This window comes from Leucoraja erinacea, chromosome 6, assembly GCF_028641065.1.
Source record: "Leucoraja erinacea ecotype New England chromosome 6, Leri_hhj_1, whole genome shotgun sequence".
NCBI classification, from domain to species: Eukaryota; Metazoa; Chordata; class Chondrichthyes; order Rajiformes; family Rajidae; genus Leucoraja; species Leucoraja erinaceus.
In genome coordinates, this window is record NC_073382.1 from 62,307,613 (window position 1) to 62,333,056 (window position 25,444).

The 25,444-nt window shown below is 41.9% G+C and overlaps 1 protein-coding gene and 2 long non-coding RNA genes across 4 annotated transcripts; 1 reads left to right on the top strand and 2 right to left on the bottom strand.

Annotated features, from left to right (window-relative positions):
- Positions 1–172: 172 nt before the first annotated feature.
- Positions 173–3,506, bottom strand: LOC129698224 (uncharacterized). Its single transcript, XR_008723647.1, has 3 exons — positions 3,385–3,506; positions 3,005–3,157; positions 173–1,819 (listed from the first exon to the last, which is right to left on the bottom strand). It is a non-coding gene; the product is annotated as an uncharacterized LOC129698224 (long non-coding RNA).
- Positions 3,222–18,410, top strand: ddias (DNA damage-induced apoptosis suppressor). 2 transcript variants are annotated; one of them, XM_055637194.1, is made up of 5 exons: positions 3,222–3,625; positions 7,877–7,996; positions 9,117–9,278; positions 10,690–10,807; positions 15,539–18,410. In XM_055637194.1, the coding sequence occupies exons 1-5, from the start codon at positions 3,366–3,368 to the stop codon at positions 18,110–18,112; spliced, it is 3,234 nt and encodes a 1,077-aa protein (XP_055493169.1). In that variant the 5' UTR covers positions 3,222–3,365; the 3' UTR covers positions 18,113–18,410. The 2 variants fall into 2 exon arrangements, with proteins under 2 accessions (XP_055493169.1, XP_055493170.1); XM_055637195.1 differs by lacking the exon at positions 9,117–9,278.
- On the bottom strand, positions 7,788–20,566 carry LOC129698225 (uncharacterized). The gene is made up of 2 exons (XR_008723648.1): positions 20,092–20,566; positions 7,788–8,004 (listed from the first exon to the last, which is right to left on the bottom strand). It is a non-coding gene; the product is annotated as an uncharacterized LOC129698225 (long non-coding RNA).
- Between the last annotated feature and the right edge of the window lie 4,878 nt (positions 20,567–25,444).

Here is a 25,444-nt window from a genome sequence, read left to right on the forward strand (position 1 = left end):
GTTGGGGCTCCAGTTGGAGCTGGAGTGGGAGGTTAGTGGGCTTGTGGGAAGGATAGTGGTGGGGGGGGGGGGTCACTAGAGTGAGTGATGGAGAGACAACGACGGGGAAACGTGGAGAGTTGAAGCCACATGGGAGAAGGCTGAGAATAAGAGGTAAGTTGGAGTGACAAAAGCGAGTGATTGAGTGGGTGAAGTGAGGGGGGATCAAAGTGGATCAAAGGAGTGAGATTGGGGGTGGGAGATTCATCATCTGGTATTACTCCAATAGATTTTGGTGTAGCGTTTGCTGCATCATTTAGTCACCGATTTGGCCAGGAGACTTGTCAAGTAGACGTACTATCTGACCAATAGTAACTTCAGTATATTATTTTTGTCTTGTCAATTTTAAGCCTCTCACTTTGCATGAATGCTTCTATTTGACTCCTTCCAATGAGTTGTTAGGACACAAAACATGATTCAATTATTGCCCTGCTCCACTCTCCTCCAAACTAGGCAGCCACAAATTGAAGCATTTGGATTGACAATGCATCTGCAACTTTGCAGGAATGAATCTTGGGATGAAATATCGCATTATACAATACTTGAAAAGGAAGATGGCTAAATGTCAAATCTAAATTAATGCCAAGTAACCCTAGAAAACTTGGTTGCACAAGGATAACTCTAGACCATTTGGCTGCATTGTTAAGAGGCTGACTGGTATGAGAGAATTGACATGTTTCAAAGTCAAAGTAAGCTTTATTGTCAATTCAATTATGCAACAGTTGTTACACAGAGGATCGAAATTACGTTTCCCCATACTCCAAATGTGCAAGTAATATTAAAAACACAGACAGACAACATACCACTAAAAATAGACAATAGACATACATTATTTAAAATATTAAAATATGTACAGTATGCCAAAATGTAGCAAAAACTTTGAGGTATTTTAAAAAGGGTGCAACAATGAAAGGTGCAATATAGAAAAAGTGCAAATTTCGTACTGGAGACATTGAGCCAGTTATTTTCACAGTTTATTTGTCTTTGTTTGGGTACTGTTCATGGAATTTCTTAAGTGTGTTGAGTAGTCTGATGGCTTGAGGGAAGAAGCTGTTTTTGAATCTGGTGGTTTTGCTCCGCATGCTGCGGTAGCGCTTACCGGAAGGTAGGAGGGTGAACAGTTTGTGTGCTGGGTGAGTGGTGTCTTTGATAATATTGCTTGCTCTCTTGCAACAGCGAGAAGGGTATAGGTCCTGGATTGCTGGTTGGGGTGATCTGGTGATACCATGTTTGATACCATTCCTCCTCATAAAGCACCCAAACAGAATTTACCTGAATTAAAATACATGGAATTAAAATCTGTAGGAAAGAACTGCAGATGCTAGTTTACACCAACAATAGACACAAAATGCTGGAGTAACTGTCATGTGGCACCAAACCTTCAACCTTAAATTGGAAAAAAAGGTCTCAATTCTGAATTGTAATTTTTGCATGATTACCACAAGTTGAACTTTGATCTATTTAGAATGACTATCACTAACATATGCAAAGTTTATCTACAAAGGAAAACAAACTGGAAAATAATTCTACAATTCTTTCAACACTAAATTATTCTAAATCACATTCACTCAGATTATGTTGCAGAGTAGGACACAAAGTGCTGCAGTAACTCAGCAGGTCAGGCAGCATCGCTGGAGAACATGGATATGTGATGTTTCGGATCAAGGCCCTTCTTCAGACTCTTAAACTTCTGCAACCAGCATCTGCAGTTCCTTGTTCCTCATATTGCAGACTACATGGTTCCAGTCATCTGTGCTCAAATCAGAGATAAATTTGGCTCCTATTTGAAGGAATACACTTAATCAGACCAACTGCACACACATAACCCTTTGCTAGGTCACCCTAATAATATCATATCTGAATAGTTACTTGGACTACAATTATATCTTTTAAGCATGATAGATACCAATGAATGGGACTGATAGATTTGTTTGAAACCACAAACGGTTTGTGATTTCATTATGAGTCATGTTTTTTTACTTCTCCAGTGCTTTTAACACCATCCGGCCTGCATTGCTAGGGAGCAAATTGACGAAGATGCGGGTGGATGCTCCAATGGTATCCTGGATTACCAGATTCAGATTCAGATTCAGATTCAGATTTTAATTGTCATTGTCAGTGTACAGTACAGAGACAACGAAATGCATTTAGCATCTCCCTTGAAGAGCGACATAGCAAACGATTTGAATAAAAAATAATAAGTGTCCGGGGGGGGGTGGTGATTGGCAGTCACCGAGGTACGTTGTTGAGTAGAGTGACAGCCGCCCGGAAAGAAGCTGTTCCTCGACCTGCTGGTTCGGCAACAGAGAGACCTGTAGCGCCTCCCGGATGGTAGGAGGGTAAACAGTCCATGGTTGGGGTGAGAGCAGTCCTTGGCGATGCTGAGCGCCCTCCGCAGACAGCGCTTGCTTTGGACAGACTCAATGGAGGGGAGCGAGGAACCGGTGATGCGTTGGGCAATTTTCACCACCCTCTGCAATGCCTTCCGGTCGGAGACAGAGCAGTTGCCATACCATACTGTGATGCAGTTGGTCAGGATGCTCTCGATGGTGCAGCGGTAGAAGTTCACCAGGATCTGATGAGACAGATGGACCTTCTTCAGTCTCCTCAGGAAGAAGAGACGCTGATGAGCCTTCTTGATCAGATCAGACCAGCTACCTGACTGGACGACCACAATATGTCAGGCTGCAGAACGGTGTCTCGGACATGGTAGTGAGCATTAATATTATTAAAGAATAATTCGATACAGGTAATACCAGATATCTGAAAGGGGAAGAGATCTGCAGTAACATTTGTTCAGGTCAGCAGAAATCAACGCCATTGCAAGCTTCTACTGCTTATGTAAGTGGGATTTACTGCTTATGGCAGTGGGATTTTAATTTAAAACAGGACCATGCAGCCACAGAACTTCTGCATAGGATACAGAAGAGTTGCAGCAAGCAGGAAGAGTAAACTGATCATTCACCTGCAGAATGTAGGACTCCTGAGATGGTGTGTAATGAGGCCTGTGAACTGGTTATTCCTGGGCATCTTGCTTCATGGGATCATTGATGGATTGACTCCTAGTATCAATAGTTTATCTCAGAGCATGTAAGGGCAGAAAGTATTCCAGTGTCAGCTGTTACATGAAAAACAGTGTGGTGTATCAATCGCACGTAAAGATATTTCACTACAAAATAACAAGTTATGTTTTGTTATCAATTGCAAAAATAGTCACGTCAGGTATTCTGTACCACCAGTGATTATTATATGTCTACTCTATTGTAAATGTCGAAGACAGAGTAAAACTCCTGTCCCACATTTTCCCACTCACGTAACCTGTCAATATGTTTACAGCCTCCTTACCTTTCAATCTACAGGTGAACAGTAGAAAGCATATTTGTCACGCCGTTGGTTCAGCAACTCGAACACCCAGAATGAGAGATTACAGAGAGTGGCAGACACTGCCAGGTCCATCACAAGTACTGAATCTCCCACCATCGAAGATATTTCCAGGAAGCACTGCCTCAAAAAGGCAGCCAGTAGCATCAAAGAACCAACATCACCTTGGCCACACTCTCATTACACTCCTACTGTCAGGAAGATGGTAAAGTAGTCTGAAAACCATAACTACCAGGTTAAAGAATAGCTTCTTCCCAATAACTATCAGGCTCTTGAACAAGACACAACACTACTTTGGTTGCATTGTGGACTTTGTTTCCCCACTAATACTGTTAATTTATTGAATTTTTGTTTATTATTTATTATCTATGTCTGTTGTGTTTATGCCTAATATGCTACTGCAAGTCAGAATTTCATTGTTCCATTGTCAGTACATATAGTTTAGTTTAGTTTGGCGTCACATCTACCAAGGTAATTTTTTTGTTGTTAATGCGTGCTATCCAGTCAGCAGAAAGACTACACATGATTGCAATCAAGCGTCCAATGTACAGATAGAAGATTAAGGGAATAACATTTAATGCAAGATACGATCCAGTAAAGTCTGATTAAAAATAGTCCAAGGGTCTGTGAGGTTGTTGGTCATAGGGTGGTTCAGTTGCCTGACCACAGCTGGGAAGAAACTGTCCCTGAAACTGGAGGGGTGCGTTTTCACACTTCTGTACCTCTTGTCTGATGAGAGGGGAGAATCGGGAGTGTCCGGGATAAGGCATGTCCTTGATTATGCTGGTGGCCTTGCCAAGACAACATGAAATGTAGATGGAGTTGGTTTGGGTGATGGTCTGTGCTGCGTCTACAATTCTCTGCATTTTTTTACGGCCTTGGATGGAGCTGTTCAATGAATAATTCAACAGTCTGAAGAAGGATCCCGACCCGAAACGTCACGTCCTTTTTTTCCAAAGATACTGCCTGACCCGCTGAGTTACTCCAGCACTTTGTGTCTATCTTCCATATCATTCAACATTCAGTTTACAACACATAATCCTCCAAAATTTCCACCACCTCCAACGGGATCCCACCACCAGCCACATTTTCCCATCTCCACCCCTTTCTGCCTTCTACAGAGACCGTTCCATCGACAACTCACTGGTTAAATCATTCCTTCACGCCCAAACGACCGCCTCCACTGGTACCTTCCCATGCAACCACAGAAGACACAACACCTGTCCCTATACCTCCTCCCTCGACTCTGTCCAGGGATACCGACAGTCCTTTCAGTTTTGGCAGAGGTTCACTTGCACCTCCTCCAACCTCATCTACTGTATCTGTTGCTCAAGATGTGGACTCTTATACATCGGTGAGACCAAACGCAGACTGGGCGACCGCAACACACCTTTGCTCAGCCTGCCTGAACCTACCTGATCTCCTGGTTGCTGGACACTTTAACTCTCCTTCCCATTCCTACACAGACCTTTCTGTCCTGGGTCTCCTCCCTTGTCGGAGTGAGGCTAATCGCAAATTGGAGGAACAGCATCCCATATTTCGCTTGGGCAGCTTGCAGCCCAGTGGTATGACTATTGATTTATCTCACTTCCCTCTCTCTCTCTCTATCCCTCCCCCACCCGTCGCACTAGCTTCTCATTTTCACCCTGCAGACAGCCAGCTTACAAATGGCCTGTTTCCGTTATCATCGTTACTTCTTTGTGTATCTTTCATTCATTGTTCTTCTTCCCTCCACATCGCCGTCTATATCAAAGATACTAAGGAGCTCTTCTAGTATCTTTGGTCTATTTCTCTCGTTTCCCTTATCCCTAACCAGACTGAAGAAGGGTCTCGACCCGAAACGTCACCCATTCCTCTCTCCAGTGATGCTGCCTGCCTGTCCCGCCGAGTTACTCCAGCATTTTGTGTCTATCTTCGGCGTGCTCCGGACCGTTAGCACCGCGTCCCCGTCTCCGGGACCCAAAAGGCCGCGGACCAACCACGTTGGACGCACCGCATCCGGCGGGAATTTCAAAAGTCGAAGGTCCCGCAACCTGGTCAGAGGCCCCGAGAAACTGAAGCCGGTGGCCCTGGAGGGCGAGGAGCAAAGATCTTGTAGCTATAGGATCTTTGGCGAGGAGGGCACCGTGAGTATCAAGAGGCAGCAAAATGCAAACAGTGTCCCGATGCTGGAGATCTGAAATAAAGCGGAGAATGCTAGAGCATCTCAGCAAGCCAGGTAATGTCTGCGGAAAGAGCAACTGAATTTCGGATTAATGACCCTCAGAGCTGGAGACATTTTAACTTGCAAAAAAATAACGAAGAAGGTAGAAGAAATGCCTGATAATTTGCAAGCGACAGTTGCCAAGATAACCATTGTTTTAAAGGCAGACTGCTTGTAACTGAAATGAAAAACACGAAAAAACAAACTTAAATTATAGTGGATAAAATGCTCAGTATTGAGGGCATCAACTTGTCCAGACAGAGGATAAAGTGCAGTTCACTGAGTTTATGTAGGGCATAGGTGGCACAATGTCTCAGCCCTAAGTCAGTTGTCAGAGCTGATGGGACTGATCCCACCATCCAAGGAGCCAAACACTTTCAGGTGAAGTAGCAATTCACTTGAACTCAATGCTCACAAAGTGGTCTCCTCTGCTTTGGAGAAACCAAATGTGAGTGAGACTGAGGCAAAAGTGGAAGAGGTTTGCTACCAATCTGGGAGACTGTCGTGGAGGTACTCAGAGGATACATACTGGAGGGTTTGTCTGCTGAGGCAATATGGGTAGAGCTTGGAAATGAGGAAGCAAGGGCCTGTTTCCACACAGTATGACACTCACTAAGGATTAAAGAGGTGTGAACTGTGAAGCCAGAGGAAGGATTAGGTGGAAGAGGAAAATGAGTATCACTGCATTTGGTGCACCCGATGTAGCCTCCCTTACTTCGGCAAGACTAAGCGTAGACTCAGCAACCATTTCGCCAAACATTGCACTCATCTGCCAAGGCCTCCTTGATCTCCCAATTGCTAACCATTTTAACTATCCTTCTCCTTCCCAAACTGACCTTTCTGTGTGCCCTCCTCCATTGCCAAAGGGAGGCCACAAGCAAACCAGAGGAACAGCAACTGTTTGGGTTGCTTACACCTAATTGCATGACCAATCAATTCTCAATGTTTTTGCTTCTACCCCCCCACCCCCGGCAGTCGGGTCATGACCCATGACCCGTGCTGTTGCTAGGCTACTCCAAATGGATTACACGCGATGAACTGCAGGTAGGCACTTACCATTGTTTCCAGCGTAGCGGGCCCGTTAAAACCCGCTGAAATTGTCAATTTTTGCGCTGTAAATAATTATGGAAATCGGGGTAAGCGTGTGAGACATTTAGCCTACTTCCAAACGAATTCCAAAAGTGAGGAGAAATGACGGTAGATAGAAACAAGAGCTGAAGGGACAACAACAGCCAGAGTGCTTGGCGAACATTGGCCGTTTGCTCACTGCATTTCATCAACTAAGGCATTATTTGTGTTTTTTCTTGATTCCTTTGGCATCTAAAAAGTTTCAGAAATGATAAATCTGGCTGTAATTTTTTTAAATCGCCCATGGTTCTCGTGGGTTTTTACATACAAAATGAAAACGCATCTGAAGAAAAATTTACAGCCAGATTTATCACTTCTGAGAATTTTTAGATGCCAAAGGAATCAAGAAAAAACACAAATAATGCCTTAGTTGATGAAATGCAGTGAGCAAACGCGATAATTCCCAATATTTTCAATGTTTACCAAGCACTTTAGCTGTTGTTGTCCCTTCAGTTCTCGCTTCTCTATACCTTAATTTCGCTTCACGTTTGGAATTCTAAAGTTGGGTACATGTCTCTCACACTTACCCCGACTCCCACAGTTTTTTTCAGCGCAAAAATTCACCATTTTGGCGGTTTTTAACAGGTAGGAAAGTACTCGTTTCTAGCATTAATAACACATACCGGAAGTGACGGATGTCTTCCAGTTGGATTTAGCGGCTCCGTGCGTCGAGCCCAATGACCCAGTGACCTTTTGTGCAATCACCCTATTCTTATTTAGGAATCACAGAATGTCCTGTGAAAGATTATAAGGTGGGGGGAAGTTTTGCCTCTGCTTTACGCTATGCCTGTATTTCCCATTTCCTATGGAATGCTTTACACATGACTTGCAGATTATTGGGATGGTGTATTTCAACTGGACATGATTGGTAACAATTCCAGGTGGATTGTATTTCAAAGCACCAATGCAAGAAAGTAACTTTGACCAACTGAAATTTATAACGGACATTCAGAACCAGTCATTCAGTCAACTGAACAACTTTGGATAAGGGTGCACTGATATTAATCACTCAGTTATGAAGAACCATTAGAAGTGGCACCATGCATTTCTCTTTAATTCAAGTATTATAACTAACTAGAATACAAATTATTAATTATGTTCTGTTGTGACATTCTTGTCTCTCAGGAAGCTCATGAATGGGAAAAGATCCTTTGTTGCTGCTTCCATATTGTGTCTACATGACACATGTTTTCTGTATCCAGCTTGTCAAAAATGTGGCACTCGGTTATTTTTTAAACATGGCAGGTATGTAGCTGTAAAACAAAAATTGCAGATTGAAATAAACAACAAATGGAGAATTCCCCATTTTTGCTACTTTGTCTATTCTTCCTTTATCTAAACCTACTTCCATGTGATTTGAAAACATCTTCCTTCCTTAATCTCAACGATATCTGACACTAGTTTAGTTTGATTTGGTTTAGTTTAGTTACGTTTGCAAGTTGAGTAAAAAGCTTTTGTTTGCATGCTATCCAGTCAAAAAGGCAATACGTGATTACAATCAAGATGAAGATAGACAGTGCTGGAGTAACTCAACGGGACAGGCTGCATCTCTGGAGAGAAGGAATGGGTGACATTTCGGGTTGCGACCCTTGGTCAGACATGAAACAACACTCATTCCTTCTTTCCAGAGATGCTGCCTGTCCCCGCTAAGTTACTCCGGCACTTTGTGTCTATTTCGGTTTAAACCAGCATCTGCAGTTCCTTCCTTCACATTACAATCAAGCAGTCCAGAGCACTCAGATAAAGGATAAAATTACTACATTATTGTAAGATTAATTGCAAAGTCTGAATAAAGATAGTTCAAAGGTCTCCAATGGGGTAGGTGGGAGGTAAGGACCACACTTTAGCTGGTGAGAGGAAGGTTCCGTTGCCAAGTAACAGCCGGGGAAAAAACTCCCTGAATCTGGAGGTTTTTGTTTTCAAGCTTCTGTACATCTTGCTCCATGGGAGAGGGGAGGAGTGACCTGGGTGAGACGTATCCTTAATTAGGCTGGCGGTATTGCTGAGGCAGCGTGAGGTGTAGATGGAGTCAAGAGAAGGAATTTTCTGTGTTTCCACGCTGAATCTCTAAATAAACCATCCCAATCTGATGAAAGGTTAATGGCCTGAATGTTCATGCTATTTGACACCATAGGTGCTGCCTGGCCTGCTGAGTGTTTCCACCATGTTTTTTCCCCCCCTAGTCTCAGTATTTGCAGTACTTTGCTCTTGTACTTATTCAGGTTTAGCTTTGAGCAGAAATCCCATTTTATAATCTTTGATATTTGTGAGTGTATCTTCAGAATCTTCTGAATGATTTTCTGGTTGTAGTATTGTAAACGTACGTCTTGTGAAACGACATAATTCAATCTCCTTTTTATTGTAGATTCCAATGCTTAAAATGCAACTGTTTGCCAATAGCACAAAATGTAAATTACAGATACAGACTTTCTGTAAAAGTTGCAGGAAAATGTGACATATTTATTATCACTGTGTTTGGGAGCTGCCTTGAACCTTATTTTGGAGCAGCAGCAGGATTTTTAAACAGGTAAAATTGTAAATCGTGAAGTTTTGTGTGACACCATTTATGGCATTAAAACCATCAGACTTTCTCTAAATTAATTTCACTTGTTGTAAAAGAATAGTATTGCAGTGTGATAGTTAGATATTTAGCAATTGAACCAAAACAAAAACATTCTTCTACCTTTTTTTCCCCTTGGGTTCAGGCGAAACTACAAAATGTTTTTCTAGCATATGACAATGCCAGATCCAAAGTGCAGACAGTGTGAAAGATACATCCACTAGATGCGCTGGGATGCATGCTCAGTGATGTGACCTGGGGTCATCGGGTGTTTCGCGTCTCACATCAGACACCCTCGCCCAGGCGACCCACCCGGGGTTGATCAGGCCCCGACTTGCGTCCCAGCAGCAACCGCCCACGGATCAGCCCTCTTAATCCAAAGCCACCTAGTGACTTTCTCTGCAGCTTCGCTTGCGGATTGAATGGCCCTCTTCTTTGCCAGCCCCGTAATGCCCAACTGGTTGAGGACTTTGCAGAGTGAGCGTCCTGCAAAGCCTCTACAGCCCACCTCTATGGGCTCATAGTATGTCTTCCAGCCGCTGCCCTGGCACATCTCCACCAGTTCCCGGCACTAAATCCGGCTTCTCATTATCCAAGTGAATTTTTTGCAACTTTTATGCCATACTACTGACGTGAAAATCCTAGTTAACCACTTGGCCAGAATAGTGCCAATACTTGAGCAAAACAATTAGCTAAAGTTGCTATTTTAAACTTCTATCATGCATGCTTCATTTTCATTTCAATTTCCATAAAATGGGACTTTTAGATTATCTCCTTCTGTCTGCATTTGTTTCCTGGCTTATGAGTATAGGCTTGAATGGCAATCTCTGTCGTGCGTCCTTGCCACCCCTTGCCATGGACACAGAGTAAATAACAGCTGGTACTGCAGTCACATGCTAGTGTTTAATAAGTGTCACATAACTTTACTGCTCCACACACTGGCGTGTTGTATTCTAATGCAGCCAGTTTCCTGTACATTTTGTCCCAATCTTCAATTGAAGAACATTATCAGCATGATTCTAGAATCTTTTATTTGAAAATGCAAATCAATGTTGGTCATGTATAATAAGAATACAGTGCAATTCATACTGCCCACATTTCAGTAACCCAAACTATTTTTCACAAAATGTATTAGATAAAAGGAACATATCACTATTAGCAAAATAATTAACATGATTTTCAAATCAAGTACACTTCAAGTAACAGTTTAACTACCATACTACACATAAACCACACAGTAGTGCTTTGGTTTAGTTATCAGTGTGCCCAATGCAAGCGTTGTCTATCGCAGTGCCTGACCCTCGTACATTTGAACCTATGCACATCTTCTGCAAATATTTATGAATACAACTTAGGACGGGTATTGAATTTCAAACAGATACTGTGAAGATTTGAAGAAGGAACTGCAAGAGCCGGAGGGTGAGAAGGTTCGCGATTTGTTGGTCCAAGCCGTGGAACACTGTTTTATTGGGAGAAACTTTATATTTGGAGTAAAGGTAATTACTGTATTGGTTAAATATTTCATATGACTAGACTTGCTTTCTTCCCCAAACAGGAAGAGCCGTTGGTTATGTTTTCTGAATTTTAGAAATAACACTAACCTAATTAGATAATAATAGTTCTGATCAACCAAAGATGTGCGTTTGGCTTAATATGTACAGTATTTAATTGTTGAAATCATTGAGCTAGTTTTGGACAATGGTGGCTTTTATAAATATTATTTGTATTTGACAGTATAAAAAAATACAAATGTCTAATGAGTTTGAATACTTCACAGAATAATACACAATGCGATTTTTGGGGCATACAGTGCCCTCCAGAACATTTTGGATAAAAACCCATAATTTATTTATTTGCCTCTTTACTCCACAATTTGAGATTTGTAATTGAAATAAAATCACATGTGGTTAAAGTGCACATTGTCAGATTTTAATAAAGGCCATTTTTATACATTTTGGTTTCACCATGTCTAAATTACAGCAGTGTTTATACAATGTCCCTCCCATTTCAGGGCACCATAATGTTTGGGACACAGCAATGTCATGTAAATGAAAGTATTCATGTTTAGTATTTTGTTGCATATCCTTTGCATGTAATGACTGCTTGAAGTCTGCGATTCATGGACATCAACAGTTGCTGGGTATTTTCTCTGGTGATGCTCTGCCAGGCCTGTATTGCAGCCATCTGTAGCTTATGCTTGTGTTGGGGGCTAGTCCCCTTCAGATTTTCTTCAACAAATAAAAGGCATGCTCAATTGGGTTCAGATCGGGTGATTGACTTGGCCACTCAAGAATTTACCATTTTTTAGCTTGGAAAAACTCAGTTGTTGCTTTGGCAGTATGTTTGGGATCATTGTCTTGGTGTAGAATGAACCGCCAGCAAATGAGTTTTGAGGCATTTGTTTGAACTTGAGCAGATAGGATGTGTCTATACACTTCGGAATTCATTATTCTACTACCATCAGCCGTTGTATCATCAATGAAGATAAGTGAGCCAGTACCTTCAGCAGCCCAGGCCATAACACCCCCACCACCGTGTCTCACAGATGAGGTGGTACGCTTTGGATCTTGGGCAGTTCCTTCTCTCCACCATACTTTGCTCTTGCCATCACTCTGATACAAGTTAATTTTCGTCTCATTTGTCCACAAGACCTTTTTCCAGAACTATGGTTGATCTTTCAAGTACTTCTTGGCAAACAGTAAAGCCCCTGTCCCACGTTCACGACCTAATTCGTGAGATCCGACAACCAAAAAACTCTCCAGCTATGAATAAAGATGCCTTGGAGTGACAGAGGTGACGTTCTGCTGTTTAAATAATCTTTTTTTTCTATTGACCTTTTTTCACCCAGGAGCTATTACCTTCGACTGCCTCCGACCACCTACGACTAGCATCACGACCTACTACGACCTACCTACGAGTAAAAAGTATAGATTTTTTTCCATGCTGACTTTTTTTTACCCGTGGACATTTTTTATCAGGCTAGAAAAAACGCCACGACCTACTTGATGCCACGGGTACCATCGACTACCATCACGACCTGCTATGACCTACCTACGACCTCGTGTTGACCATGCTGCGAGTACGGGTCAAGGGCAACCGTGGCAGAGTTCGTGAATTAGGTCGTGAACTGCTTTACTTGGCCATCCTATTTTTGCGGCTAACCAGTGGTTTGCATCTTGCAGTGTAGCCTCTGTATTTCTGTTCATGAAGTCTTCTGCAGACAGTGGTCATTCACAAATCCACATCTGGCTCCTGAAATGTTTTTCTAATCTGTCAGACAGGTTTGGGGATTTTTCTTTATTTTAGGGAGAATTCTTCTGTCATCAGCTGTGGAGGTCTTCCTTGGCCCGCCAGTCCCTTTGCGATTAGTAAGCTTCTTAATGATGTTCCAAACAATTGGTTTTGGTAAGCCTAAGGTTTGGCTGATGTCTCTAACAGTTTTATTCCTGTTTCTCAGTGTCATAATGGGTCCTTTGACTTTCATTGGCACAACTTTGGTCCTCATGTTGATAAACAGCAATAAAAGTTTTCAAAAGTGATGGAAGGACTGGAGGAAAGATTGGGTGCTGAGAGCTCTCTTATACCTGCATGAAGGAAGCAATTAAACACACCTGAACAATTACAAACACCTGTGAAGCCATGTGTCCCAAACATTATGGTTTGTCCCATAATGTGTCCCAAACATCATAGTCCCTGAAATAGGGGGGGACTATGTATAAACACAGCTGTAATTTCTACATGTTGAAACCAAAATGTATAAAAATGGTCTTTAATAAAATGTGACAATGTGCACTTTAACCACATGTGATTTTTTTTCTATTACAAATCTCAAATTGTGGAGTAAAGAGGCAACTAAATAAATGATGGGTCATTGTCCCTAACTTTATGGAGGGCACTGTAGGTGAAATTTGTATAATTAATGTTTGTTTTGAGTTGTTTTCTTCAATAGGTGTTCCCAAAAGTAACTTGATAATGAAAAGCAATATATGGATATTTTAATATTGTACAGAATTGCTTTGGTTTAATTATGTGTGTTTGTCTCTTTGATACCAAAACATTTAAACAAAAATTGCTAGCTTTAAAAAAAAATCTTTATTTTTTTTCACTCCGGAAGTCTGATCACGCAGGTCAGCAATTTTCAGTTCCAGAAAACAGTTTCTTCAAACTAAAAAAAAAAAGCTAATAAAAAGCAGAAAAACAAAATTCTGACAAAAGGTCATTGATCTGAAATGTTAACACTTTCACTGTCAAGCATTTTCTGTTTTAATTTTAAAACTTGTCCCCTTTTCTTTCCACAGTTATGATCAGCAACTTTATTTTTTGCTTTTTATTCATACTGCTTTGATTAAGAAAAATCAAAGTTTAACTACAGGGGATAACATGTAAAATAAGCAAAAATAAGCACATTTGCTGATTGTCATATAATTGTGATGCCTTGTGCATCATGCTATGGGATACCGTATCTCCACAAGTGTCATGTCTTGGAGAAGCAACATGAATAACAAAATCCCATGGAGAGAAAAACAAAGATGGAATATTCTTCTCATTAGCGCCCCTCCAAACAAAAATATCAAAAGGAGCCAAATGACCTTGACCTTTATTATTTGATACTTCTGTAGTTTATGTTGTAACCTCAGCCCAACCAATAATTAATTTCATTTGCAGTACATTGGGAACAATTATCATTCAATTTATGTAAATGACTGAGATTACCATTGGCACGATTTGACAAAAATGATTTGTTAGAAGGAACAATGTAGGGTGTGTATTCGTGAGTGAATCATCTATGACGTGCTTTTTGCATGTTGTAGCCAGTTGGTTTTAAATGGTGGTTATAAAAGGGATATGAAAATGAGAAATAGCTGGTTTTGGTATGTTGGATTCTATTCTTGTAATGAGGCAGAAGATGGTGTATGGGAGTGAACAAGCAAATAACAGCTTCCACAGGCATGGAAAATAGATATTCGGTATCCGGATTCGATATCCAGTTCACGCATTTATACAATAAATTCGCTTACTCTGCAAAACCTCAACTGATATGCAAGTTCGGACAAATGTTATTAGGTGTGTTGATTGATGAGTGGCTGGAGCCGGTCTGGGTCAGGAACGTAAATAGTTTTGCAGGACGAGTCAGCTTTTGACCGTAGTTGAAACTCATTGGATTCACGAGAAATTTGTTGTATGAAAAAACACAACGTTAAAAAAATGGGATGCTGCTGTCAGAGGAGAAAAGTCCCATCACCTGGGAAATCTAGTCCGGCACCAGTAATGTCCCAAATGTACTGCTTTATCAAAGGTTTACAGTAAAAAGGAAGAGTAAATATTCTGTACATGATACTGGAGAATTAATAATGGGGAATAAAAAGGATAGATTCTATTGGTATCCCAGTACTAATGGGAACTTTAAAAACAACTGTCTTTGGGAAAGTGTTGGCATCCATTATTGAGAAGATCTATCAGTTCATTTAGAAAATTAATCTAACGTGAAAGTTAGAATGAAGAAACATATTGAAATGCAGCAAGAGTACAAACCGGTGTAGTGCAAAGGGATCGGGGGCCCTAGTACAGAATGCAAGAGGTTGACACACAGGTACAGTGGTTTAGGAAGACTAATGGAATGTTGAAGTGCAAACATAGGGAAGTTTTGATACAATTTTACAGAGCGCTGGTGAGACCGACAGTGGAGTACCAGACAGTTTTTGTCTCTATTTAACGAAGGATATATTTGCATAGGTGACAGTGGAGGAGAGGTTTTAATATGTTCCTAGGTCCTTTAAAGAAAAAAAATCTTTATAGAATTTTACCGGATCATACAAGATTCTGCAAGTGATTTGTAGGGATAATGTTGAGAATGTTCCCCCAAGTTGATAATGTCTATGCTTGACAGCTTGGAGATTAAGCCATTGATTATTGTCACCATAAAGATTGACAGACATTGGAACTGCAAAGAAGTACAGAGGAACGATCAGAGTGGTGTTGAGGCCAAGACTGGAATAGTCATGGTCTTGCATGGAATATACTCGGGGCACTGATTGGACTGTTCCTCCCTTTATGTTATTTGTGTGGGTTCAAAAATGCTTCAAGGAAGGAACTTGGTCAATATCTATTTCACTTCCTCTAATCTTCAGCTACAATTAAACTTTTTTAGATGCTGTACTTTTGATATTGAAAAACGCATCTTTGTATAATAGAGAGGTTTGTATAATAGAATGTGTCTTTCTTCTTAGGCATCCGAATCTCAAACTGGTGTACTGTCATTTTCTTCAAGTCTTCAATCAACCTTCGGGAAAAGTAGATATAACAAACACCTAATAGCCTGCCAAATAGCAGTACCAAACAGCACAATCTATGGCTGCACTGTGATTAATTACTACAAGAAACTCTTGGATTCAACCAGTCTAAAAGATTTGTCTTCCAACTCGCTACCATTTGCCAGTCCATTTAATACCAATAGCCAATCTACACCGAAGATCAACAGTTTGAGCTTGCTTTCTGGTAACACACAACCGTGCACAGAGGTACCTGCTGCTAATCAATTACCAAACCCTTGGCAGCACGATTTTGAACTTACTTTCACTTCTGGTGAATGTGTTACAGTTGAAGAGTTAATTGTAAGATCTAGCAGGGTTGGCTTAAAGAGGAGCATCACATCTCTTGATCATGTAGAGGGAGCAACCAGTGGAAGGAAGTATGACAAAAGAAAATCTTCAGCTTTTGCTACTTCAGTTTCGCAAAGTAGTGATATCAATGGCTGCGGTACAAGTACAATACAAAGTCTCCCATCAAGTGTAGAATTATACAGGCTACCCTGTAATGAATGTACACATCAATATTATGATTTTAGTTTAGAGTTGGAGTCAAGTGTGGACATCCAAACGTTTAGCATACAGAGGTATGGGGACTCTTTGCCCGATCGGAAGGACAATATCATCTTGCCCTTGGACAAAAGTTGCAGTAAACTGGATTGCAATGACTATATATTATGGGATGAATTGCCCTTTTCAGAAAGTTTGGGTGAATTTTTGGCAAAAGTGGAAGGAAATCTGGAGAGAGGTGATGAAGAAAACACATTGCCCACCGGGGTGAATGCTAGTGATGGTGCCACTCCTTCCTGGTTTTCAAAGAGCCTGGAAAGTGCTAACCATTCCGGTGTCCAAGAGCAGAAGAGAAAATCCAGAGAACAGGGTATTAATTATACCACGCCCAAATTGTTGGAATTTGGTAAAACCAGAAATAAAAAAACATCCTACGGAAGTGATTCTAACAATCAGAATGATACCGTAGAACATCTTATCCTTGCGGATAGTTTCAAAAATGTCACAGAGAAACTGGTTTCTCCACCAAGATCATTGCCCCCATGGTCAGGTTATGATTCTTGTGCTGTACACACACTCAGCCGAGAGGCAGTTGGAAAGATTTGCAGTACCTTCTTAAGTCCCATAAATGCAGTTAACGACAGCTCTAATCCTGTTCAGACGATCCAATTAAAGATGCACAATCATCAAGGGGACCAAATGGGTGAGCATTTAAATTTCCCAACCTGTCCTGAAGATATTACAGTTAACAAACCACGTACAAATGAGTCTTCTGCACCAAGAAGGGATAAATTTCAGACACCGTTGCCTTCTGCCAAGTGGTTGCAAAATATGGAGGAAAACTTTAACAGTGTGATTCAAGATGAAGAACAGGACTATGATAAAAATGACCTGGAAGCTGGAGGGAGATCTCAGCTGCTGACTATGTGTAAAAATGAAAACTGCTTGTTCCAAAATTTGTGCACCGGCTTTGAAGAATATGATGTTTCTGGAGAACTCTTCAGTGATGCAGGAGCCAGTGAAGAGGAACCACCATTATGTCCCAGTAGAAACCAGAGTATTTCATCTCAGAGATCTGCATCTAAAGCATCCAGTAAAACCTGTAAGCCCAATGAAGAGCCATGTAGTACTTCCCTGTATTGTTTAGATCCAGCTGTTAATGCAATAGCAAACCAAAACAATAACAGTTCTGAAAATGATTTGCAGATACTACCTAAATGTGACTTTTCAGATTCACAGGACTACATTCCATTTTCTCAGTCTACACCCGTTTCACGAGTTAAGTGTTTAAAAATGTTTAGGTTGGGAGAAAAAAGCACTTTCAAGATATCACCATATGTTAGGACCAATCCAAAGGACGCTGCTTTTAAACACAAACAAGTAGGTTTTAATAAAAATGATAACCTTAAGCAGCAATCCCATCAAATTCAAAAAAATCTCAAAGATTCCAAATTTCTGTTTCATCAGTCTTCTTTATTGGACAAAAGCTCAGTCAACAAATCATATGTAAGTGATTCTGAAGAATGGATTCCGCCTTCAACGATCAAAACTCAAATAATATCTCGTTTTTCTGCATGTGTGTCTGATGTCCACAGGTCACGTTTTAAATCATTTAAAAGTGTATCTTGTACTGGTGCTGCTGCTACACAAACGGACTCAAAGACTACAACAAAGAGCAACAAAGAGAATGACAGCAGCAACCAGTTTAGAGGCCATCTATGTATGAAAAGGACACCTGTAGGAAATTATCCCACACAATCATTTCAGCAGAAAGTATGCAACTCAAAAGTATTTCAAAAGAGAATAGATAAGCAGGAACCAGCAGTTCCTCAAGGGTTTCAGATTAGAAAAGATTTAAAAATGAACGAGAGCATGCCAGCAGCTTTTCATGCACTTTTTACAGAGCGTGAGCCACTAAGTTGTTACTCACCAGAACTATTTGCAGCAAGCACAGAATTTTCTGAAGACGAGTACCCATCATTTTAAAAGTTTTTGACCGCCTCTAAAGAGTAATTTTACTACTGAAACAGCTATGGGTCAACCACTTTTTATAGCATTGCAGAAGGTTAATTTCTGCAGAAACTGTTTCCTCTGTGACATTCATGGAAGAGCTGCAAAATCCTAGACTTTTAAGACAGCCAGGGATCACCGCTGCAGAAATTAGTCCCATCTTTCCTTTTATCTGTCCATTAATTTCATGTTAAAAGAAAATCTACAAACGAGATTGTTCCGACTGAATTTTTCCCTTCTAATTGTCCTAAAAAATATACAATGACATTTGACATGATTTGAATAGCTTTTGATTTCAGTGGAATGTGTTTTCTAGCTCTTAAAATGCTGGGGAATTTGAATTGATGAATAAAATTCAGCTTAATGAACATGGAGCAGATTTAATGCTGAACTGTTTAAAGCAAATAAAATTGAACTGAATGGAAAAAGAATGGTACCAATCTGTAATGGTCAATGAATTAACGGTGGTTCAGCGTTAAGAGTTGCTGCCTTACAGCTCCAGAAACCTGGGTTCTATCCTAACTACAGGCGCTGTCTGTACTTAATTTGTACATTCTGCCCGTGATAGTGTGTGTTTTTCCCGGGTGCTCCAGTTTCCTCCCACATTCCAAAGACTTACAGGTTTGTAGGTTGAGTAAATTGTCCCAAGTGTGTAGGATAGTGTTAATATACGGGGATCATTGGTTGGCGTAGACTCGGTGGGTCAAAGGCCTGTTTCCGTGCTATATCTCTAAAACTAAAGTTAAATTGTAGCTAAAGCAAATGGAAAAAAGATAGCATCGACGTTTTAAATGCGAGTACTGCATTTGCAAAGGACCTGGGTGTCTTTTATTGCAAATTGCTTGCAGTTATAGGGTATGGAATCTAGAATTCTTTGGTCCAGGGGGATTGTGGTAGTTGCTATCTCAATTTCATAATCATCCTCACATTGAACAAATGTTCAATGCAGACATGGTTTCAAATTAAAATATTAATTAGTATTAAGAGAATCAAGGGTCTCGGGCGAGTGCGGGGAATGTGTTGCTGAAGATCATCCATGATCACGTTGAAGGACAGCAGGCATAAGAAACTGAATGGCCTACTGTTTCTATTTTTTATTTACATACATAGCTAGATCAGAATAAATGAGAAAAATCCAACAACCTCCTTTTTTAGGCAAGGGGTTTATCCACACTTATTAACTTTCATTATTGACGTTCATATTTAGACATTCTTTACTATTCTGCAGCAGGTTGTACATCTTCACCACGTGCAAGAGACCAAAGGCAGAAACTCTCCACTTGCCTGGCTGAGTTCAGGCCAAAAATCACTGTCCAGAACAAATCTGTCTTTTGAAAGCAGCAGGAGCAATGAACAAACTGCTAGGGGAACGCAACAGGCTAGGCGGCAGCTATGGAGATAAATACTCAGATAATGTTTCACTGAAGGTAGCTCCCAACCTGAAATGGTGGTGATCCATTTCCCTCCACAGATGCTGCCTGACTGCCGAATACCTCCAGAAGTTTGTTTTTTACATAAAATTTCAGCATAAGTGGTCTCCTGTTTCTAAAGACAGCAGCATAGTTTTGTATGTTGAAACAAGACAGAGGACTGGATTAATTTTCTGAAAACAAATTCAATGAGCACCATGGCAATTAATTGTGAAGATTCAGAATTGTAACAATCTCTTCACTAATTATTTCCTGTTGATAAAGGATTCTGCAACTTTATGTGGTCCAACTTTAAAGTTAAATAAAAGCTAAGTACAGCTCTTCCCACAAGGTGGCAGCAGAAACATTTACATGGTCTTCCAATTCATTACTAAAAGCTACCTGTAAAAGCAGTAAGCTATACAGTAATGAATGGTTCTGTAGTTTAATTAAATCTGCCAGACTCCACTTTGCATTGAACATTGTTACAAGCTGATTACAAGTAAAAGCTCATAAACTAGATTCTACCATTGGAATAGGTTTAACCTTGGTGTTTTCTGTTAGTTCTGTGTCCATTACCCAAGCACATTCTCCTTCCTGTGAATTGCGTTCTTGCCGTTCAATTCCCTGGTTATAGAAATTGATTTAAAAATGGATAAAATGTTGTTATTCAAAGCTCATAGCAGCAAGATCACTAACCATCAAAGACAATACTTGACAGGAGTTCATTTATCCCCTTCCGCCTGCTCATCCAGCTTAATGTGAACTACAACTCCCAAATGAACCACAGAGATCTCCTCAATATATGAACCACCCCACCTCACATAAGGCTTGGACCACCTGCTCAACCTGGGCATCCAATGAAAGTTAACAGCAGTGGCCATCATAAATTGAATCCCAAGAACAGTAGTTAAATGAGTTTAGAGATACAACGAGGAAACAGGCCTTTCGACCCACCAAGTCGCACCGACCAGCGATCCCATGCACTGGCATTATTTTTACACACTAGGGACAATTAACAATATTTACCAAAACAATTCACCTACAAACCTGTACGTCTCTGGAGTGCGGGGAGGAAACCAGGGCACCTAGGGAAAACCTACGTGATCACAGGGAGTTGTACAGACAGCACCCGTAGTCAGGATCGAACCTGAGTCTCTGGCACTGTAAGACATAAATTGTTACGGTAGTATTATTATTGTAAGACACAATCGCAATTTTGTAGACAATTGTCATAGTTTAGCAATGATTTGAATCAATGTTCTAGTCAAGTCAAGTCAACTTTGTCACATACACATACAAGATGTACAGTGAAATGAAAGTGGCAATGCCTGCAGGATTGTGCAAAACAACAGAACCAGTGTTGACTTTTTTTTTTAACAAAACACAACAGTAAATGAGTCCCTGGTGAGATCAGAGTTTACAGTCCTGATGGCCTGTGGGAAGAAACTCAGTCTCATCCTGTCCGTGTTCGCAATGTGACAGCGGACGTGCTTGCCTGACCGCAGCAGCTGGAACAGCCCATTGCTGGGGTGGTAAGGGTCCTTCATTATCTTGCTGGCTCTGGATCTGCACCTCCTGGTGTATTGGTCCTGCAGGGGGTTGAGTGCTCCCATGGTGCGTTCGGCCGAACGCACTACTCTGCAGAGCCTTCCTGTCCAGGGCAGAGCTGTTTCCAAACCAGATAGAGACCAGTCAGGATGCTTTCTACAGCACCAGAGTAGAAGGATTGAAGGATCCTCAGAGAGATCTGAATTTCCTCAGCTGACGAGGTGGTAAAGGCACTGCCTTGCCTTTCTCACCAGTGCGGTAATGTGTGTTGTCCATGTCAGATCCTCTGTGATGTGGACTCCCAGGTATTTAAAGCTGCTCACCCTATCAACAGTAGTCCTATTTATCCCCAGTGGCATGTAACCCTCGGTTGTTGTGCCTTCAAAAGTCCACAATCAGCTCCTTAGTTTTAGTGACATTCAAGAGGAGGCTGTTGTTCTGACGCCAGAGTGCTAGGTCAGCCACCTCCTCCAGGTAGGCCTTCTCATCATTGTCGGAGATCAGGCCACCACCACTGTCATCAGCAAATTTAATGATGCAGTTGGAGCTGAACCTGGCCACACAGTCATGTGTATACAGGGAGTACAGTAGGGGGATGAGGATGCAACCCTGGGGGGATCCTGTGTTTAGGGTGAGGGGGTTGGAGGTCTGCCTCCCCATCTTGACCACTTGAGGCCTGGCAGTGAGAAAGTCCAGGATCCAGGCACACAGGAGTGTTCAGTCCCAGTTTCAGTAGCTTCTCAGCAAGTCTGGTGGGGACTATGGTATTGAAAGCTGAACTGAAATCAATGAACAGCATCCCAACATAGCCGCCGCCGCCCCCCCCACACCCCTCTCTCTTCTGGCTGTCAAGGTGAGAGAGCAGTGTGCAGAACCTGGCAGACTGCAAGGTAGAGGAACCTGGACGTGGCGTCAAAGAACGAGAAGCCGAAGCAAAGAAATGGAAGCCAAATAATTGAACGGAAACAAAGCCGAAACGCCAAATAACCAAAAGCGTACAAAGCCAAAACGCCAACTAACCGAAAGGGGGTGGATGCCTAAAAGCAAACTATTCGAAAGGCCGCTCTGCCGATACGCCAACGAACCGAAAGGCTGTGTCGCCAACAAGCCAACTAGCCAAATGGTTCAGAGTGCCCAGTCACCTATGGCTTGTGTGGGACAATGATCCCCACCCTCCCGTCTCCATCGGCCAGTGATGTGATGTACGCGGGGGTCTGGACCAATCGCTGACAAGTCCCAACACTCCCCCACCCCCGGCGACGTCATGTCCGTTACATCACTTTTCGGACGAGCGGCCATTCGGTTAGTTGGCTTGTAAGCGACGCAGCCTTTCGATTAGTTGGCATTTTGCCACAGCAGCCTTTCGGCTAGTTTGCATTTAGGCATCCCACCTTTTCAGTTAGTTGGCATTTCGGCTTCATATGCCTTCGGTTATTTGGCTTTGTTTCCATTCGGTTATTTGGCTTCCACTTCTTGTCCAGGCCGAGATAAAACCCCGCCCTTGGGAAAGGGCTTGTGGGTATGGTGCTTGTGTGGGAAACATGGACCGCTGACAACTTGGTGCTCGGGTTCTACGTCACCTCCGCACAAGAGAGGTTGAGGGGGCGAAAAATCATAGCACTATGGGGGATTGTTTTTGTGCAAATTTAATTACAAAGCAGACAGGCCACACACACACACACACATAGAGGATAGATATAATTGAGTAAATATGTCAAAGGTCAGGGTAAATGCAGGAAAATGGATTTGAATGGGCAAGATACGTCAGCCATGATTGAATGGCATAGACTTGAGCTGAATGGCCCAATTCTGTTCCTATGTCTTATGAACATTTATATGCACTTGAGCTGAATGGCCCAACTTCTGTTCCTATGTCTTATGAACATTTCTATGCACAAGTTTTCAAAGACATTAAATTGCCTGCACACAGCAAGACCTGGACAACAATTGTAAATGGGTTCCTAGATCACAAATAACATTCAAGCCACTCAAGTGCCAGACAGTTAAAGCCAGTCTCACTTTCATGACCTAATTCACAACCTTTTTTTCTTGTGGACATTTTTCATAAGGCTAGAAAAAAGCCCCGACCTACTTGATGCAATGAGTACCTACGACTAGCATCACGGCCTGCTACAACCTACCCACGACCTCGTGACGACCATGCTGCAAGTATGAGTCAAGGGCTCAAGTACGAGTCAATGGAGGTTGGCCAGGCCAAAGCGATGGCAATTTGAAAGACGGTGAGCCTTGCCGCGTGCCTGCCGATTCTGCGGAAACGTTGTTTTCCTGCATAATTCTCTTGTCTAACGACAGCTAGACAGGTCGGGGCCACCAATTTGGTGGTCTCAAGAACGACAACCGAACTTTTAAATGAATCTTTATTTGAAAATTCACTTTTCAGTAAACAGGTTCTCTCGACACGTCTGGCCACATCGGTGGTCAGTGCTGAAGTCATGTGAAAGCAAAACCGCGCGAAAACAAGCAGCCCCTCCCAAGTCACGTGACCGCGGCTTCCGAACGCCGGGTTTGATACCTGCGTGCGCCAGTAGGCGCCGCTACAAAACTGAGCATCTCTTAAGTACTTACCCCAAATTGGTCCACTGTACTTGAAACAATTGTCCATTAAAACATGACAAAAAGTGAATTTGAGTATGTATGTTTAAAATGTAAAAGATTGTCAAATTATTAGTATTAACCCTAGAAATAGATTTGATTCTTTTCTCCAGCTATGCATGACAAATAAGCGAGTTCGGTATACCGACTGCATATGCCCAGGTCATAGGTCACTCGCGATAAACATTCTCGGCAGCTGTGCTGCTGCGTGTGTGCAGGCCTGCGTTTCATCCAAGGTAAGGTCCGGGTTTCCAGCTGATGAGTTGCTGCTGGGCCGTCCCCACACTGTACGGTGGGCGGGGGTCCCTGGGCTGGTGGGGCGCCGGCCCAGGGCAACCCTGAGCTTGCAGACAGGGAGAAGGGGAAAGCGCTGGTTCCAGCTTGGCTCTGCCTGTCCCGCCAGCCCGAAGTGGTGGCGGCCCCGGACACGCAGCCCGCGCGGAGGGTCTGGCAACATTTCTGGAGAAGGATCTTGACTCGAAACGTCACCACTTCCTTTTCTCCAGGGATGCTGCCTGTCCCACTGAGTTACTGCAGTGTTTTGTGTGTGTCACCGTTGATGGCTGGTGCTCGGCTGCCCCCCCAGGCGGGGATGGGGGGGGGGTGGGGGGGGAAAGAAATCAGTCAAGTGGTGGTTTGGCAGCGCTTGCGGTGCCAGGTTCGATCCTGGCTGCTGATGAGCCGCGGGTCTGTATCCACGCAACATCCGAGAATGTCTCTCCCCGTCTCCCACTCGCATCTGCCCCTTCTCTCACTGTTACACCCCGCTCTCCCACTACCTGGCACGCTCGTTCCTCAGATTAAATATATTTTTACACATAAATGAATAAAGATAAGTATTTATACAGTTTATATAGCCAACGCTTCATTTGGTTTTTCTTTATCGCGAATGACCTTTGACAAAACCCATGATTCCTTGCTTTTTTTGGACTACCGAACTCGCTTATTAAAGACAATTTGTAAAGAATGAGACAACAAGTGTGGCAAAAAACACATTCATTATTTTTCTGTTTAACACAAGGTATACATTCTGTTCAAATTAGTTATAACAAACTATTTTTAATTACTAACATTCTTCATTCCAAATAACAGCACCATTAAGTTCACGTGAAAAACATTTATGTATCTTAGATTAGCTATTCACAGTTTGGAGATTCTTACAATACAATTTCATATATACTGATCTACAAGCCTGTATGTACACCTGTCAGCATTAGAGTTAAAACTTTTTAGTTCTGTATTTTTAGCTTTAGTGCCATATCATAAATGTTATTGTGCCAAAGTCATGAATAGAAAATGGCTGGCATCATTACTCAGCCAACTAAATGTCCAGATTTAAAAAAAAAGTAACAGCCTGTATAAAATGTGTTTTCTGAAGAGTTTCCCTGATATCAATGAAAAATGTATCCATTTTACTGGCAAATCTCATCTTCCACATACTTTGACTACATACTACCTCACCGTCTCTAAATCCAAAGTGGCATTGCATGTTCTCTCTAGTAGTAAACTGATAATTGCATGGCATCACCAGTACCCATTGTGCTATTGTTGATTTAATGCAGGATTCAATTATGTAAGAAAGGTTCAGAAAACAGGCATACTATTCATACTTGGACAGGAAAGGTTTAGACATATATGGCCAAATGCAGGCAAATGAGACTAGTGCAGATGGGGCATCTAGGTTGGTGTTGGCAATTTGGGCTGAAGGGCCTGTTTCCATGCTGTATAACTTCTC